This window comes from Misgurnus anguillicaudatus, chromosome 24 (assembly GCF_027580225.2).
Source record: "Misgurnus anguillicaudatus chromosome 24, ASM2758022v2, whole genome shotgun sequence".
NCBI lineage: Eukaryota > Metazoa > Chordata > Actinopteri > Cypriniformes > Cobitidae > Misgurnus > Misgurnus anguillicaudatus.
Window position 1 is genome coordinate 7,054,683 of NC_073360.2, and position 19,928 is coordinate 7,074,610.

The 19,928-nt window shown below is 36.5% G+C and overlaps 1 protein-coding gene across 4 annotated transcripts in view; it reads right to left on the reverse strand.

The window, feature by feature from the left end:
• The window catches only part of limk1a (LIM domain kinase 1a), a 72,190-nt gene that overhangs the window by 25,526 nt on the left and 26,736 nt on the right, over positions 1-19,928 (reverse strand). For 2 of the 4 annotated variants that reach the window (XM_055195828.2, XM_055195831.2), the window contains one exon: positions 6,343-6,481. In XM_055195828.2, coding sequence (XP_055051803.1) covers positions 6,343-6,481 — 139 coding nt within the window. Of the gene's footprint in view, positions 1-6,342; positions 6,482-18,961; positions 19,194-19,488; positions 19,631-19,928 lie in introns of those variants that run through there. The other 2 variants (XM_055195830.2, XM_055195829.2) reach the window with 2 other exon arrangements.

The window sequence follows — 19,928 nt, forward strand, 5'->3', positions numbered from 1 at the left end:
TATTCCTTACAGATAGAAACTACAGACATCTGTTTTACCAGTTATACAAATTCAGCTCTTACCAAGAGTCTGGTGTTATCAGATGAGTAAGATAAGACTAAACCTGGTATTTATCACTGGATCTGACTCAGAGATGCTGAAATAAACAAGATAATCTGATGATAGGACTGTTGTGCAAGAGAGAAAAGTCAACTTTAAACTATTGTGGTAATATGATGTAAGGTCTGAAAAGTGTCTCCCACAGATTGACCCTAGGAAAACATGTGTTTTAATGTAATGGTGATTATTTCACTCTGCGTAAAAAGCATAAATCACTATTGTGAAACTCCAATTTGTGAGAATGTTTGCCAAATAACGGCTAGATACACCATAGTTACTTTAACATAATTTTGGTGGTAACCATTTTAACAATAAAACTAATGTTCAGTGGACGAAAACTGCAAAAAAATAAATGTCTTATAGTTTTTTCTTGTTTTCCAGGTTAAATATCTAACAATTCTAAAATCGAGAAAAAAAGAAAAATTATCAAATGAGTTCATGATTAAAACAAGTAGAAATATCTGTCAAGGGGGTAAGAAAAATAAACTTGAAATAAGTTTATTGAACTAAGTTGAATTAACTTGAATGAAGTTTATTTTTCTTACCCCGCTAGCAGACATTTTTAACTGTTTTAAACATAAAACTCTATCATACTATACATTTTCAACATTTTTCAGAAAACACGACTTAAAGTAAGATTTTTGCCAGCGCCAGCATTTTTTTATGATTTTTACAAAAGTTAAAATTTTTCTGGAAAATGTTCTTTAAATATATTAACATACAATATACCAAATGAAAAAACAGACCATCTGCTTTCAACATTTCATCCTACCTTAATTTGTTCAATTTTTTTCACCTCTCAAATATGGGTAGGTTTCTTCAAAAATACCAAATTTTGAGCAAAAAGTTGAGATAATTAAATTTTTGTGACTTTTGATAGAGATCAGATTCAGAGCGATGATCAAAACATACACAGAGTTCTTACTGTTTGCCCTAAGGGCATACTTCCGGGTTTTATAAGTTGGGTAAGAGCCCCACCTGGTGGATAATAGCGGAAATATGTAACGGAAATAATAGCGCAGTTAACTCGTCAATTTAGAGAAAACGCTTCCCTGCCAATGACGAGTTTTTCTGGCAATCCATATTTCCGCTAATATCCACCAGGTGGGGCTCTCCCAACTTATAAAACCCGGAAGTATCCCCACAGTAAGAACTCTGTGCATGTTCATCTAAAAACGATGGACATATGCATCTCGGACGGCTTGGGGGTGAGTAAATCATGGGTTTAATATAATTTCTGGCCGAACTATCCCTCTTAAAGTAGACATTTCTTCAGAATGTGTTTTCTGGAAATGGAACCCACAACCTTTCACGCTGCATCAATGGCAGGGAAAGAGTTAATGTAGTACTTACATTATCCCAAAAGTAAAAAAATCCCATTAGGCTGGGCGTATGACGTTATATTCCATTACCGTGAAATACAATGTCAGACGTAACAGATTTTTTTATTCTGTGTATTCTATGTCATATAAATAAGTGGGCGTGGCTAACTCTGCACCCCTGCATGATAGACAGAGTGTGAAGGAGAAACATGTAAAATAATCCAAATAATTTTATAATAAGCGCCAGTGAATCCACCGCCGGTCTCTCTCGCTCGCTCTCTTTCTCTCACTAGCTACTCTCTCTCTCTCTCTCTCTCTCTCTCTCTCTGTGCTCATGCAGCAAAAAGTCAGTCGCATTTAGCCGTCTCTAGAGGTGTGCAAAAAGCTGTGCTGCCAAATAAAGAAAGCACTTCTTGCACATAATGCTAATAGTTGTAAAGTTTTCCGAACTTTAAGCATGGTAGGACAAAACTCAAAGTGTGTCAAGACTTTAAAACAGACTCCATGGTCATCGTCTCATAGCACTGGTCATATTTATAATATCCATATCTAGAGATCCGTCTTTCAGGTAAGTTATTTATCCTGTCTATAGGTTTGTGAATACTCATACCCGTTCATTTTACATATTGCCATAATATGCATAAATACAAAATACAATGTGTACTATATCTTCAATAGTCTAAATAAATAACCAATTTAAAAACAAGATTCTGTCTATCAAGACTTAATCTGTTGTTATCTTCTGGGCATTTTAACTCCAAACTAACTTTAACTTGCCTATATTTTAATATTGAGCTTTAAGTTAAAAGCTATAGTGAGTGGCAAATTTCTGCAAATGTTTATATTCCAAAAGCAATATAAACTGAAAAATATATACAGTGAAATATAATGACATCTTCCATTAAATGGATTTTTGGTCATAATGCCCAACCCTATATAATTATCCCAAGTAATAATCCCATTAATTGTCCCAAAATAAAACATTGATTTATTACCTCACCCATGAGGTCTCCCATCGTTTCTCAAGCATTCGTGTTACTGTGTTTTTTTTTTTGTTATAAGCGGTTGTTATCTGGGAATAACAAACCTGCAAATGATGTGACTGGCCAATCAAAATCAAGAATTCCAATGTAATTCCATGTAATCATGTGTAATACAACCCCTAGTGGTAAACATCCTACAGAGTGTGGCTTTAATCTTTTTATGAGATTGTCCTTTTGCTTCACAAGTAAATATATCTTGATTTAAGAACTTTTATATTTTTTATAATGAAAACATCCCTTAAGGTACAATGAAAGTTTAAGTATGCCTCTCATTTGTCTTTCTGGGTCACTGCAGCAGTTGTTGTTTTTTAAAGCCTGTGCTGCTGCAGATGGACGTTTAGAGACCGCAGAAGACTATAATGAAGATGCTGAGCCATCTTTAATTCACTTATCCCAGGATGAGAGACTTTGATTACTGCTCAGTGTGCTCTCTGGAAGCCAGAGGAAAAATATTCAAACCATTTGCTTTAGACCCGACAGAAGGTGAACAATTACAGTGATAAACTATTCAACCAGATCAACAATCATCAAGCTCACTGACTATTAAAACAAATGAATAAAAACTCATTGCTATTGTGAAAGAAACCACACAATTCAGTGTCCAGGGTAAGTGAAAGGTAACAAATGTAAGTGTAAGAAACAGTTTATCACCCGCGTGGGGCTTCCCGTTAACTGTACCTGCGTTTTATGAACGATGTGTGCGGGCCAAATGTGAGCTGTAAATTCTGCAAAATGCGTTTGCTTTGTGTCCTCGTGGTATTGATGACAAAGGGCTGTAGGCCTTTAAATTACTGATGCAAAATAAGCATATTTCATTAACAGGACAGAATAAAACTGTATAAAGCTGTATCGTGTTTATAGAAAAAAATGATGCGTCACCACCATTAACCTCAGGAAGAAAATGCATGCGTATCAGTGGTCATGTTATTTATATTTGATGTTATGATGGTATCATTCTTAGTCTGTGAAAAGTTTCTCTAAGTAATCTGATAAGCAGTAGTGTTAAGATGCTCCTTATTATCGGACTAAATGTTTTATAACCAAAGTCAAGCATTTTACTGTACCGTGTATTGAAAGCACGATGCGGCAATTGTACCTTTCGCATTTCCTTTAATTTTATCTCCAAGATGAGATCCAAAATAGTGGATTGTGTGATGATTTAGTTGCCTTGCGAATAAAATCAAAAGGTAATTATATTCATTCACACAATTCATTTCTTTGTTAAAGACTAAGATGTAAAATAAATCTTTGGTGTCCCCAGAGTACGTATGTGAAGCTCAAAATAACCCATAGAAAATGTATTATTAACATTGGCTTACTGTGTGAGCAATAATATGCAATTTTTGGGCGTGTCCTTTAAAATGCAAATGAGCTGATGAAAAGCAAACACTGATCACCATAATGGTGGTTTGTTGAAATTGATATTCAGTAGTGCTGGAGCGACGCGTCGATGACGTCGACGCGTCGACGTCATATTTTTGCGTCGACGCTTCGACACAGCTCGTCACACGCGCGTTTGAGAACAAAACATAAAAAATGGAGGACGAAACACCAACCTCCTCGCATAATTTCCAACAAAGGCCTACAAAAAGCCCCCAAAAAAGAAAACAGCTCGCACTAAATCATCGAAGGTATGGGAATATTTCAAATTTAGTTCCAAACGTAAAGATGTTGTTATCTGCGCTATTTGCCAAATGGAGATGGCATACCACACCAGCACATCAGCGATGTTGGAGCATCTGAAACGGAGGCACCCCATTGTCACTCGTGAAGGAGACAATAAAAAGTAAGTTTTACAGTTGGCAAAATTAATTTCATGTTTGTGTAGTGTGTTGTGTAACATTAGCATGAGATATGTGCACTTCAGTGGTGGTATCTAACTATATTAGCTCTCGGTGCAGTTCGTTGCTCATGTGCGACGTTATATGTCTAATGTTAGCTAACTCAAGAGTCACGACTTGACGTTTAGTAAGCGTTAACTCATGTTTTGGTTGTTTACGAGTCAAAAACATAACATTAGACTAACGTTAGCCAGTTTATAGTATCATGATTCAGTACGCTAGTTTGCCAGTGTAACGTAAACTTACGGAGCCAGGGCTGCACATAAGCTGGTGCAGAGTGCTCATGAATGCATGGTTTTATAAGCACTGAAAACAGATAAATATTGATATGTGTAACAGTTAACCCTGGCAATTTCCATGTAACAACACAGTAGCACGTTAGCAGCTGGCTAGCCTAACCATGATGATGAAATGCATTGTTGGACATAACATTACTTTTAAAAGTCTACACGTTGGTTAAGAGTAGATTTGAAATGCCCCACTGTCATAGCTGTTCTAATATGCATTGCTTTTGTCTTCAGGCCAAGATCAGAGAGAAGATGCTGTCAGGAATGAGCTGCTTGTGTACTTTGGGGAGAAACCCATTCCAAAGGACAAAAACCCACTCCAGTGGTGGAAGGAAAATGAAACAAAGTTCCCTGCCCTGGCTGTTGTGGCGAAATCCTATCTGGCTGCCCCTGCAACATCCACACCTTCTGAACGTCTGTTCTCCGCAGCAGGGACCATCGTGAGCAAAAAAAGAGCAAGTCTCACCAAAGAGCACGTGGACATGCTCACATTCCTCCACAGTAATTCAGAGTAGGTAGGTAGTGTAGAAGAGGAGTAACTAGTGGTGATGGATGAGGGAGGAGAGAAGCGGAGGAAAGTGGACAGTTCTATATTACACGCACTTCATTAGCATATAAGCTTACAGATAGCAGTTAAGAGAGTCAGTTTGACTGTGCATCAGGTTTTATGTTTTGACTGTTAATTGTGTTAAACACACTCAAGAATGTCTGTTCTGTACTGTGCAATGCACAGTGTTTGTTTTTGCACTGAATTTTTATGTTTTGTACAAGAGAGATTTGTGTTTGGACTGTAAAAAGAAAACAGGAATTTTATATTGTGTTGAACTCTCAGGAATGTATATACTGTGCACTGCACAGTGTTTTTGTTTTGCACTACTCTTTTGAATTTTTTTGAACAAGAGTTATGTTGGTACTGTAAAAGAGTAAACAGACTGTATAACAATAAAATCCTTTTATTTATTTTATTTTGTGTAAAGCAGAATATTTTTTTGTCGTGCAAAACTGTTCCTTAAAGGTTGTATCTTTAAAGTATATTATTAAGAATGTTTTTGTTATTTATTCGAGATACATTATGGTTTTTATTAATCGATAAACAGAAAACTAATCGTTAGATTAATCGTCCAATTAGTCGTTAGACTAGTCGACTAATCGACAAAATAGTCGACAGATTAATCGTTTAAAAAATAATCGTTTACCCCAGCTCTAATATTCAGTTGTGTTGTCAATTATTATCTCTCTCTTTCTTTGTCTGCACTAAATGGCAGTGCCGTGGTTGGATAGTGCAGACTAAGGGGTGGTTTATCCGCTTCTGACATCACAAGGGGAGCCAATTTTCAATAATTTTCCCATGCTTGCAGAGAATATTTTATCTTTTTCACATTTTATAGGTTGATAAAAGCAATGTGAAGCCAATTATAGCACTTAGATAAAGTAAGCTTTTCATGATATGTCTCCTTTTAGTAAACATTTACCGCGATTGTTAAACCGCTGTATTATACAGCTTAACCCAAGCCACAAAAACTTTCCCTTCATGAGCACAATCTCTGAATTATAGATAGCAGCTCTTTTCACTGAAGCACACAGTATCTCTCTTTACTACATGGTGTGGGATACGAGCACAGTAACTGTGTGAATAGAGTATTGTAAAATGGTGTAACTGGAGCGACTGTGACAAGCTGACGGATGGAAAACAGGATTGCATGCTGATGAGAGATGAGGAAGATCCGGTATTTGATGGATTGGGACTCACCATGATGAGTCCGGTGGTGATGGGCTCTGAGCAGCCATGACACAACTCCCCGTATTTAGCCCAATAGTCCTTCTTACAGAAGAGACGGCCGTCCTTCTCATAGTACCAGTGTGAAAGGGACGCCCCGCACTCACAGCACCTGAGAGAGAGAGAGAAAATCATACCATTAGACTGTAAACAAAATTGAACAGCAAAGTCAAGTGACCAGTTTAGTTTAAATGGGGGGGTTAAATGGTATTTTTTAATGCATTCTGACTTATTTAAACAGTTTAAAAGTTGAAGTCTGCATGCTAAATAAAGACAAAGTGTCAAAAAAGCAGTTGAGTGTGTGACGGAGTATTTCTGGGCCAAACGCACGCCTCCTGTTTCCTACAAGTTTCCAAATGGTTTTTTTCATACACGTGTACCTGTTACATATCAAGGACCCCACATTCCTTTTATGGGCACTTCCCCTAGAAAAGCAGGCCCACACGTCAAACAGAGAACAACGAGGATGCTCATAAGCATTAATCCTTTGAGTAGAAGTCACAAACATCACTGCACGCAACAACTTTGTTATATATCAAGAATCAAAAATGGCATGACGAAAGAAGTGTGTTTTTGAAAATAACTAGCTTTCCAAATAACCCGGTCTTAATACAACATGCGGTTTGTTTTTTTCCCAGCCAGCAAGGTAATTGCGAATGGGTTTATGTTTGTTACCTGGATTTTGGAAACGATTGCATTACAAACAAGCCCAGTTCGACGCCGGATTTGCCAATCGTTTACAATTGAGTGACGTAGCGGTGAGTCCAACGATGGTAAGTAAATCAAAATCTTGTTTGCAATCGCCACTTACTGTAAGTGCATATAATGTAAACAACACGAACATATAGCTTTGCTGTACTTGTAACTCCTTGGGCCCTATTTTAACGATCTAAGCGCATCGTCTAAAGCGCACAGCGTAACGTCTAAATGGGCGTGTCAGAATCCACTTTTGCTAATTTAACGACGGGGAAAATGGTTTGTGCGCGGAGCGCATGAGCGAAAAGAGTTAGTCCTATTATTTTAATGAGTAATTGGAGTATTTTGGGCGTAACATGCAATAAACCAATGAGAGTCTCAGCTCTCATCTCCTTTAAAAGCCTGTTGCTGTTGCTGGCGCTATGTCTAATCCCTATTTAGATGACAGAAAACTGAAAAACTAAGCGGAGGAAGAAGATCCCCAGTTTAAGATTAATGTTAAATAATTGTGTTGTTTTTCACTTGTATTGAAATTGTTATTTTTTTATTAAAACCTTTAAAACCCGTTTTCTTTTAGTCATGGAAGTAAAAAAACAGGCTTTTAATTTCTTTAAATGTATGGCTATCCAATATCATCAAAAAATAATTACAAGTATGTAAGAAAAGGTTTATAAAAATACTTTATTTGTAACAAACAAGATAAAGAATTTACAAACGGCTCTCTGCACCTTTCAGCACTTGGACAGTGTCAGTTTTAGTTGCCTCAAAATAGCAACGCGCCAACAATGCGCCTGAACACACCTCGTTTTTACATCAGAACGCCCATGGGCGCAAAAATGGGCACAAATGCATTTGCTATTTAAACAACGTGGCGCTAAACGGGAAAATTACCATTGCGCAGGGTGGAAACTAGCAAAAGACACTTGCGTCGCGCATTGCGCTGCATTGAGCCGGGTGTAAGATAGAGCCCCTTATCTCCTCCCACCGTACACTTCCAAGAGTTCGCCTTTTTCTGGAAAAAATGGAAAGGCTGGAATGTCTTGTATAAATCTGACAACACAAAAAACTTTTTGGACATATGAAAGATGAAATACTAAAGGTACCCGAGATTAACATGAGATGGGCAGAAACTGTGTGTATGTTATGTGATCTTTAATAACCACAAATAAGTTCATATGCGGTAAGTACAGCAAACTCTGTAAGTGCTAAACACAGTAAGCCTTACTCTGCTGTAAGTTTATTCCGATCAATGCACTTGGTTTCTGTCTAATGCAGCAAAAAAAAAAAAAAAACTTGTACTAACTTGACATTGTAGATTTCCCTTATGTTGAAATAACCCCCAAACCACTAATATGGTGTTATGATGTGTTGTTTGCATGATGCTCATGTACACTACCGGTCAACCATTTTGAAACACTTGACTGAAATGTTAAATATGATCTTAAAAATCATTTAATCTGAAGGTGTATGGTTAAATGCTTGAAATTACTTTGGTAGACAAAAATATATCTCTGCCAAACATATACATTTCTGTTATTAGAAAACTAAAATTTTATAAGAAAAGAAGATTTTTTAAATAAACGACTTAGACTGAATATTGAAGGAAAAGCAGCCATTAAGAGCCCAGATCAAACTCTTCGATATTCTTTAAAATTCATATTAATTTGAAACTTTAAGACGTTTTTTGATAAAATGACACGAGTATGGTTATGCAATTTCTAGATGACTGCACATTAGATGATAAAATACAACAGAGTTTAGATTTATTTTGGATGCTTTTAGTCACCAACATCATTCCCACAGTTACATTTGTGTTATGCCATAGTTTGGACGAGTATATTATTATTATGAAATGTGAAAATATATATATATAAATAAATAAAGAACGAGTGGGTGTTTCAAAACTATTGACCGGTAGGGTTTATTAGCTGCCTTGTATCAGATGTTGTTGTATTGAAGTATTTGAAGTATTGATACTTCAATAGAACATGTAAAAGCAGTGGCGGCCGGTGACTTTTTTCTAAGGCAAAACATGTATTTAGCATGTCATGTCAAAATACGTCCTGGTGCAGACGCTTAAAGGGTTTATGAAAAAAGAGACGCTCGTGTTTGCAAGATACTCGCTTAACTATTTCCCCGCCATTGAGGAGTTTACTCGTCAATTAAGAGAAAACGTTTCCCTATCAATGACGCTTTCATGGCTTTTCGCTTATTTTGAAGTGATAAATCGTAGCAGCGTAGTTTGATGTCTAAATGCGTATCTGCTACGTAAAATGCCTAAAACTTGGCAGGTCTGGTTTAGAGTTTAGTTAGTGTCTTGCGAGCATTTTGTGAACATAAGCGTCTCTTTTATCATAACCTTTTCGATGCGTGTGCAGCAGGGTATTTTGACATGACGCATGATGTGCATAGGTTAACATTAGGGCTGTATTAGGGATGTAACAATACACAAAAAAACACAATTCAGTTCGTATCATGATTTTTGTCCCACGATTCGGTTCGTATCACGATTCTTTGGGGGGAGGGGGATGAAGAAGAGGACAAAAAGAAAGATTTTTATTTAAACTATATTTTTTATTATATAACATTTGAAAAACCTTTATAAACTGAGCACCAATGAACAAGATTAACTATACAAATTATTAACAATTTATAAAACGGTTAGTTCCAATCCTTGATTCTGATTGGTCAATAGGTGTGCTTTATTCACGATAAAACACTGCTATGACCGCTTCACCCAACGGTTCTATTTAATATCACTGCGCCCTTAGCAACACCCTTAGCAACACATAAACATATAATGAGACAAAAGCCGTTTCTCAATACCAAGTACGCCAAACTCGGACTTGTGTCCTTCGTAGTTCGAACTTGCAAGTTCAGACTCGGAAGAACGAACTCCTGACGCGAAATGCATTCTGGGAAACTTCGCTGTCATAAGTCCACACAAGTCTTCTCTGATGCATCCTCGATAAAATGGGCGGATCAAGAACACATCCGGGGATTTTATGTGAACTTGGGCTTGATGCGAACTTTGAATTGGAACAGTACTTGGGCCGCGACTGATGACGTTTCACAAGTCCACAAGAACGCAAGTACAGACAAGAACGCATATTGAGAAACGGCTCATGTCTGAGAACAGTTTGTTGTTTTTATTTGAGCTTTCATGTTGTTGTTCGCAGTCAGGGACTATTTTTTCTAGCGGAAGGAATGCTTTTATTGATTTAACTTCATGAAAGTTAAAGCTTCGCGTCGTGCCTAACAACGCCCTTCAGCCGTTACTTATTCACGATACAGCACAGCCTCTCGTACCTTATTGCTTACATAAATATCCATATATGAAATAAATAAATAGCCAAAGCTATACTTGTGTTTTCTTTTTAACAAAATACTGTGGAAAAACAAACCGAACTAAACTCCATTTTGGAGATGATGTTTTACATTAAATGTCTTTAATGTTCTTCAAATAAATTGTCAAGAGTTAAGAATTTGTTTTTCGATTTATAATGTAATATAATAAATTTGTTAAATCATACAGTGAATGTGTGAAAAGCCTTGAAAGATGAAAGAATTATCGTCTTCTGCCTTTAAAGGCAGTTTAAAATTACTTTAATCCAACTGATCAACACAAATACAAAGCGGCAAAATACAACAGACTTCTTAGCGACATTAAAACCACTTTCAAAAAAAACTTTAATGGTTTTATTTTTGTGTATCTACAACGTCCGCACCACGGATCAGCGGGTAACAAATACACCGGTGGGTATGTTAACTGATTGAACACTTGACTTTCACCTGGGCATTTAGATATGCAAGTTTTTCATCAACAATATCTGCATGATACATTATAAACATGATGATCATCTGCCGACTCAACTGTTTCAGCACGTCCTCTACGTTATTGAGGAGTCTGCTTTATTAACAGTACCGAAAACATATTTTGACATGGTAAGCCACACACGATGCACCGAGCACATATTTTAACATGATAAGTCACACATGAAACGCCGAACACATATTTTGAATTCCTGCCCTTGGGAAGAGAAGACAACACTATGTATCATTGTCAAAGCTGATGTCACCACTAACCAACCAAAACATATACAGCTGGGCATTTCACTTTAATTCAAAGTGATAAAGTGCATTGAGAAACTCCCAAAAAAAATCCCATGGCAGCATATAATTTATCTTGTGTCATATGTGTGTGGTGTCATAACACCAGCCAGAGGTAAATATCTCTCTGCCATTTCCGTCCATTAGAGACAGTATGGGTTGATCAGATCAAACCCACAGGGAGTCAAACCCATTAATGTCCATCTGGCACTCGATGACCTCCACACCCAGAAAACCAATGTCCTTCATTACTGTATACCCACTGACTGAACATCATCTTAAACTAAAGCCTACAGTTCGACAGCTCAACTCATCTTTTTCAGTCTGAACACCTACGGCAGTCAGGGCCGAGACAGGGTTCAGTATGGTCTGGTGTAATCTGCTGAAAGTGAAGAAAGGTGTCGCCCCATTCATGTGCAACATTCAATGACATCACACAGCCAGTGAGTAAGCAGCTGAAATCCTTTAGATACACCACCCAGTTCATGTTCTTCACAGGAATGAAAACAAGTGATGTGTGTGGCAATGTGCATATCCACACAAATGATTCAAGCAGAAGCCAATTGTTTCAAAGCAATTACTTGATTATTATACTTAACTTGAAAAGTAAAATTATGGTTGTATGGTAGCGCGCGCACACAAAGTGCTTATTTTCTGTAAATATTGAATTATAAGTAATTGTACCTTATCGTTACAGTGATTTTTTATTTCACTTATTTCACAAAAGAAAACTGTTCTGATATTAAATCTACAGTAGAATATTCCTTCAAGGGTTTGGTTCCTTTGATAAACCTTAAATAAAGCAGTAATACTGATCTTTCCCTAAACAATAACCATTAAAAACGGCCTTCTGTCTATCAGTGTAAAAGAAAGAAAGTCCTTTGTCAAAGACACTCCATTAGACTGATGAAAACAATGCAAATGCTCCATCAGCAAAGTGTCTGGCTGGTGAAAGGAATGCTGGGTAATCTACATCCCTGTCCCTCAGGACTGTTAACAGACTGTAGGGATGAAAGAAGAGATGAACAGGATGCTGGTAATCATTCTCCTGTATTCTACGGAAGAGATCTGAGACATCTGTGGGTGGATGACACATCCATTTCTATCTCTGAAGGGAATCAGGTCAACACTTCATTAAAACAACACACCTCTTTCACATCATTCACTCCATTCATTCACTCACTGAAACCCTATTATTGCTTAGACAATAAGTAGCCATCATTTCTGGAAAGTAGTGTATAGTACAACACCGTACTACTGTAACTTGCTGTTAGTCACTGGTGTCATCCAAATATGAATAACTATTATGGATTACTGTTGTAACATTGATAACTGTAGTAACTAACTATGGTAAATTTTAGATGGTGGTAAATGGTGGATAACACTGGTGTGAAATACATGTTTACATTCTTGACCGTAACGAAGAAAGCAGTTTGGTAGTGCAGTAATGGTATTGATTTAATTAATCAATAATAGTATGTAAGGAAAACCAGATCTGACAAGAAAATAAATAAATAAATAAATAAATATGAGGAAAATAAATAAATACAGAAGTATATATGGGTGATTCTCACGAAATCATTGAAACACCACGGGACTAATGATTTTAGCTTTAAAATGTGTAATATAGTAACATTAAAAAGCATCAGAATTAACACAATACTGTGTTCTACCTTGCACAATGTGTGATTTCAACATAAGAATTTATAATTGGAAATTTTATCTCATTTTCTGCTGAAATTCTCATTACCGCAATGTGTCCGGCTGTGTTTGAACATGCGTTATGTTGTAATTTAATCAAATTAACACAAAAATATTATGAAAAAAATAAATGGATGTTTTTCTCTACTACTTTAGATGACAGAAAAAATATTTACTGAATATTCAGGTATAATAATAATGATGAAAAATTTGGAAAATGATGTGTCCATGCCTGATGTTCTCATTCTCCGCAACCCTTTTTGAGAACAGTTTAAGCACACATACAGAATTTTAATAAAGTTTGATTTTGAGTGACCAAGCACATGGACCAGTTACTTCAAGATGGCTACCAGGTAAGATAATTTTTTTACAGTTAATTTGAAATATTGTCTTGTCAGAATGCTTACACGACATTTTGATTATCATTACCGCAACAGATGCTTATTAAATGTTAATTTAATTAATAGAAGCATAATACTTTGATTTTAAATGCATGTGCAGAATCTCCAAATTATGTTCTTTCGGGTTTGTCATGTCATTTTGAAAATATGTCAGTGTTGATGTTTTCTGACTGTTGCGGTAATGAGATTTTTAGGACTAATTTTTTAAATTTGTTACAAAAAGTGTTAAATGATGAGTAAAAGTTTTTAAATGAATGTTCCCATTTACTCCAGACTTTGTTTTTCAATGTCTGGTGGGAAAAAAAGTAAATTTAAGCAATTTTTACATTTTCATAATTGACATTTTTAAAACCAAGTTTTCGTGAGAATCACCCATATACAAGGAAATGTAAAAAATAAATTTGTATTTATACCTGTATTTCCTCATTTTAGTATTGTATTGTATAATTGTATTTTTTCCACATTTATACATTTCTTAATATTTTTTATTTCCTCTTTTTTCACATTTATTTATATATATGTACTTATGTCTACACTTCTTTCTTTTCACAATTATTTTTTTTTTTTATATTTTATTTATTTTCACATTTATTTATTTCTAAATGTATTTTTTTTCTTTGTTTGTCTGTATGCTAATGAGGGGACACTGCTCGAAGCTTTGAAGTTGCACAGGGAGTGAACGACTTAGAGATGGGCAATATATCCAAAATCTTATTTCACGTTTTAAGTCATTTTATATCACCCTAACTGTGGTTTTGTCTGAAAACTCTAAATTGCTGCTTTCTGCGGCAGCATTCCATGGCAGGAAGGCGTCAAGGCATGTCCAAATCCAATCCGCGAAGTTCAGATTTTTCAATCCGTCCCGCGCGTTCTGCGCCATTCACATGCGCTTAACACGTGAACCGCGCCACGTGATGCCTAATCACGTCTTTGCATTGACTTAACATGTAAATCGTTCGCGCTTGCCGCCTCTACTGCGTCTGGTGTAAAAGCAGCATTAGGTTTACTCCTGAGATACCTTCATCATCCGGTCCCACAATTCTATGCGTGTGTGCGCATGGGGAATGTGATTGGTCGAGCCTGGTAAAGTAAAAAAAAAAATGGCGGGCAAGAAAGCAGCTGGAGATCAAATTTAGTGTAAATAAATGTAGATTTTCACTTTTTATACCTTTTAATTGCATTTCTAGTGAGAAATTAGTATTGTAGTTTTCAAATATGTGATTAGTTATCACAAAGGGTCTCTCTGTTTATATTTCAAACACGCTGCCTATGAAGTCTGTCCGAATGCGTTTCTCTGAGCTGCCTTTATGCCTCCAAAGTCATTGCCTCATGTGGCAGCGAGGCAACAATTCAAGTTTTCGGACGCAGCCTGTATGTACTGTATGTAGGAACACTACACATAGCATACATACTCGAGACAAGGCCGTAAACCGCCATCCGGTTGTGATTTTTAAAATGTGTTGGCACACATGAATAGAAAATGCGCGTCATCAACAGATCTAAAGACTGACCCTTGAAAGCGGACACTTGAACATGGACGCGTGTTAAATTATACACTATTAATCACATTTAATGTACAGTACATGCGCTGGATAGGTGCTGATTAGAGCTTGAGGCTCACACACTAACAGCCCACAACGCGGCGAGAAACCAGCACATTTTATTTAAGTCTACAAAAGCGTATTGATCAATGCCTTGTTTATACGTGGCCGCAAATACACTTTACATTCTCGTTTCCTAATTTTGCACGATATAACATGTGACAATTGGAATACTTAATGTTTCTCTTAATACTAACTCATCAAGTGGAATCAGATATTTAGGATTAAATCTAAGAAACAGTGCTCATGCGAACGCAGTAGTTTTACTGTGGTAACTGTTGTAATATGTTTTGGTGAGCAAAACTACTCTTATCACTCTTAACTTTCAGTAAGGAATGACGTAAAGTAGGTAGAAGGGAGAGAATGAAAGAGGAGCTATTGATAAAATGACAGTTGCTTCACTGTACTCACAAACATTTCATTTATTTCTGTGTTAAAACTCAATCTGTTTATAGAGCAGCTACAGCTATCATCTTCTGTCATCAGTTTAAAGACGATTCTTACTAGTCTACCACTATTCTTCTATCAGAGACTATCAGAGATGGTAAAGCGGAGGCAGTTCAGATAAAGAAAGAGCTTTGAAGGTCATATGGTTATAGTTTAACATAGGAAACAGTAAGCAAGTAAAACTGACAAGGATCAGCGAGATATGATCAGATACTTTGCTATGTGTGAGAAATGTACTGATGTCCATTTAACATAAACACATTGATGAGAACCATCATCATACTAATGTAAAGACAAACAGGTTATACTGCACAGGTGTTTATGAAATGTGATTCATATTTGAGTCAAACATTACTGATTTGTTAAAAATCATTTATTCAGATTTAATCCAATGAGGAAATGAATAGGAAAGTTAAAAAAAGAATATGTGATTTTTGTTAGTGATATAATACCTCTTAGTAGTTTTATCACCGAGGGAACGCATAAAAGAGAATGTACTGTAATTCAACATGTATAAAAGTGTCAACTGGCGGCCCGCGGGCCAAATGCGGCCCTCCAATCATCTTTGTCTAATTTAAAATCAGCAGCCTTTCCACTGTACATAACAAATGACAGCCGATATACCGGAAGGAGAGTTGGAAAGTGGCTGCATGGGGTAAGTATAAAAAAAATTTAAGGTAAAGGAAAAAATTGAGGTAAAACTTTAATATTTACAATTTGTAATATTTACAATTTTAAAATCTGGCCCTCGACAAAGTTGAAGTAGTTAAAGACCGCTGACATACAGTTTTTCCAAGTGTAACATGTGGGAAATGTGACCTCCCCAAGCATCTGAGATGATGAGCTCTTAATTCAGACAAGACAAGGAAAACGTTGAGAAACGCTTATCAACATGATGTCATCAGGCAAAAAAGCCATGACATCCTCTTTAAGGCGACTCCTCCCTATTGGATCATACAAAGACCACCAGGAAATCAAGATGCCAATGATAATGAAAGCTGGTCCTAACAGACGCACTCGACATGCAGAATAAAACACTGTTAACCCTGTGAGTGCTCAACTAAAGCACAGACAGCACAATAGTAGTGCATACTGTTCATTTCATATAGTATATGTAGTTTATACACAAATTAACGCAACATTAAGATTTCAGTACTTTGTGCTGGTTCTTCAGCATACATCTACAGCATTTTCTGTAAAAAGCTTTGCATGCCAGCAGTTTCTTTGTGCTTACTAAGCCCTTCCCAGAACTTAATGCTTCAGCGCCTTTTCTGAATGAATGAATGAATGAATGAATTGCCCTCTCTGTCTTGTTTAGGGAAAGCCAAAAACAGCTTACCAAGAGATTAATACACTGCACATGCTGTTAACACATGCATGTTGGTTAAGTTACAATTGGTCAAATTGGTGTCAGAACTTACTGTGTGAGATTAACTCTTTCCTTGCAACTGTCGAGTTATCTCGTCAATTAAGAGAAAACGCTTCCCTGCCAATGACGAGTTTTTACAGCAATCCATATTTCTGCTATTATACACTAGGTGGCACTCTTACCCAAATTAAAAAAACTGAAGCAAAAAAAAAGAGTAAAAACTCTGTGTATGTTTTGAACATCATTCTGAAACTAAACTTTAACAAAAGGGGCTTATTCTAGATCCAGACTAAAATGCATGTTTGAGCTGCCTTAATTTGGTTTCCTCCCGCAGGCCAAAAACATGCAAGTTAGGCAAACTGGAGATGCCAAATTGTCCCTCCCCCAACCTGTGTATAGATCAACTTGTATAGATCTGAATAAAACTTGTGTATGGATTGACTGGTTCTCGCCATGAATATAGCCGTAGATGCGGGAATGGCGTAAAGAAATAAAGGAAGAAGATCTGCCTTAATTTAAAACATTTTGCCCTGACATATCTAACATATATGAGAGGCATTGTTTTGTCTAAAGATGCAAACACAATTGTTTTTGTAAGGTATGTTTAGTAAAAACTACTTAAATGTCCTAATATGTAAAGGATAATGTATAGGCAGCAAGTTTTCATCCCAAAAATAAGAATAGGCTGCTAACTTACTGACTTTACATTAAAGGAATAGTCTACTCATTTTCAATATTAAAATATGTTATTATCTTAACTAAGAATTGTTGATACATCCCTCTATCATCTGTGTGCGTGCAAGTAAGCGCTGGAGTGCGCTGCGACGCTTCGATAGCATTTAGCTTAGCCCCATTCATTCAATGGTACCATTTAGAGATAAAGTTAGAAGTGACCAAACACATCAACGTTTTTCCTATTTAAGACGAGTAGTTATACGAGCAAGTTTGGTGGTACAAAATAAAACGTAGCGCTTTTCTAAGCGGATTTAAAAGAGTAACTATATTTTATGGCGTAATAGCACTTTTGGGAGTACTTTGACTCGGCGCAGTAACACCCTCCCTCTCCCATTATGAGAGTGAGAAGGGGAGCGGACTTTTCAGGCGAGTCGAAGTACTCCCAAAAGTGCTATTACGCCATAAAATATAGTTACTCTTTTAAATCCGCTTAGAAAAGCGCTACGTTTTATTTTGTACCACCAAACTTGCTCGTATAACTACTCGTCTTAAATAGGAAAAACGTTGATGTGTTTGGTCACTTCTAACTTTATCTCTAAATGGTACCATTGAATGAATGGGGCTAAGCTAAATGCTATCGAAGCGTCGCAGCGCGCTCCACCGCTTACGTGCACGCACACAGATGATAGAGGGATGTATCAACAGTTCTTGGTTGAGGTGGTGACATATTTTAGTGTTGAGAATGAGTGGACTATTCCTTTAACCTGCTTATTACCTAATAGTTAGGTATGGAACATCGAAATATTAATTTTAAAAAACTTGATTTGCTAATTTTTTACCAATGCAGACCTTCCACGATGAAAACCTGTTTACTTTCGGTTTTAAGATTTGACAAGACATTCAAATGTCACAAACTGATTATTTTATTTAATCATTTGTTAATATAATGTTATATGTTATTAAAATATATATTTATATTTAATTAAACTGTACCTGTTCAGAATAAAACATTTTAGAGAGCCCTGTAAGACGGGCCATTGAATTATTTGAAAATAATGCACACTTAAGGTGGTCACGCGGCACGACGCGAAGCAGAGTTACACTGCGGGTGTGCATTATTTTCAAATAAATCAATTATTTCACTTATACAACGGTTACCACAAACATTGCTATGGTAGTTACTTTAAGACATTTGACAGGTCAGGTGTGCGGTTAAAGAAAAATAATGCATACCCATGGAACATTTCTCAACCAATCAGAATAAAGCGTTCAACAGAACCGTGGTAAAAAACTATATAACTACTGCCCCAAATCTCTTCTGAATTTAATCTGGGTCTGAGTCCTTGCCTTTTTAGTGAAACCTGACAGTTGGGTGATAAAAACAGAAGTGAAACTCTAATGACAATACACACCCATCCTAACTGATCATCAGTTTCGAACTTCTTATAGCATCGGTCAAAATAAATACATTCACAGAGTTCAGAAAAATCAACACAAACTGAATTCAAATTAGGTTTTAACACTAAGAATGTAAACACGAAGCTTTACATATATGCAAGCAAATGAAGCTTCAGTTAAGATCACAGACTTACTTTCTGCCTTTGATGCGACGGTAGCGACGATTTCTACATGAGATCATCTCTCCTCTGAGCAATCGCACCTTTATGTGGGCTTCCGGAAGAACGCTCATCTTACAACAATGACAGGTCCTCTTTTATCTCGACACAAAGCTAACCGGGTAACTCATGTCTGCGCAGAGGCAGACAGATCTTTGCTTTCAGTGTTCTGGGTTGGTGTTTGATCATTTCCTGTGCTCTAAATACACTCAACGGCTTGATGGGAGCCACTGTGACCCTATGACACGCACGTTTCCCTTTACTTCCCCTCTTTAGGCTGAGTCTTTTATCAGTGCAAATACACACTTTCTGTCTCACTGATTCCACTCATACTTATTTTGACACTTACTTTTACAATATCATGTTATTATTTTAAGTTCTTCCTTGGAGTACCATTTATATCCAATAATATACAAGTGGTAGAAATTCGATTTTTTTGAGCTTTTGAATTATAATTACTATATGAAAGGTTGATTTATTATATTCATTCAAATTCATCTTACCTTGCCCTGTAGTACCGAAACGCCATCGCTGTGGATTTTATGAGAAATCAAGTAAATGTTGTTTGGGATCAATGGTAAAGATCTGCTAGATCTGTGAGAAATTCAGTCTGACTAAAATGACAATGTGTAGTTCCTTTTGTAGTTGAAGGTTGGTTCCAGGTCAGGTGATCTGACCATCAATAAGAGTGTTTCTCTGTTAGTTTGACAGTGGAAGCTCAAATCATCTGGTTATTCCCTCCAGTACTTCCCCAGTCACGACAGAAAGCGTGATATGTTTGCTTTTTGTTTCTTTAATTTACAAAAAATTACACTGCAGTGATGCATCAGATGCGACAACCATGATACTTTAGCCCTTTTTTCACAATAATACTGGTAGATTACTGTAAAATTATCTGAACGACCATTTTGGTATATACACAAATGTGCGGTTCACACAAGCA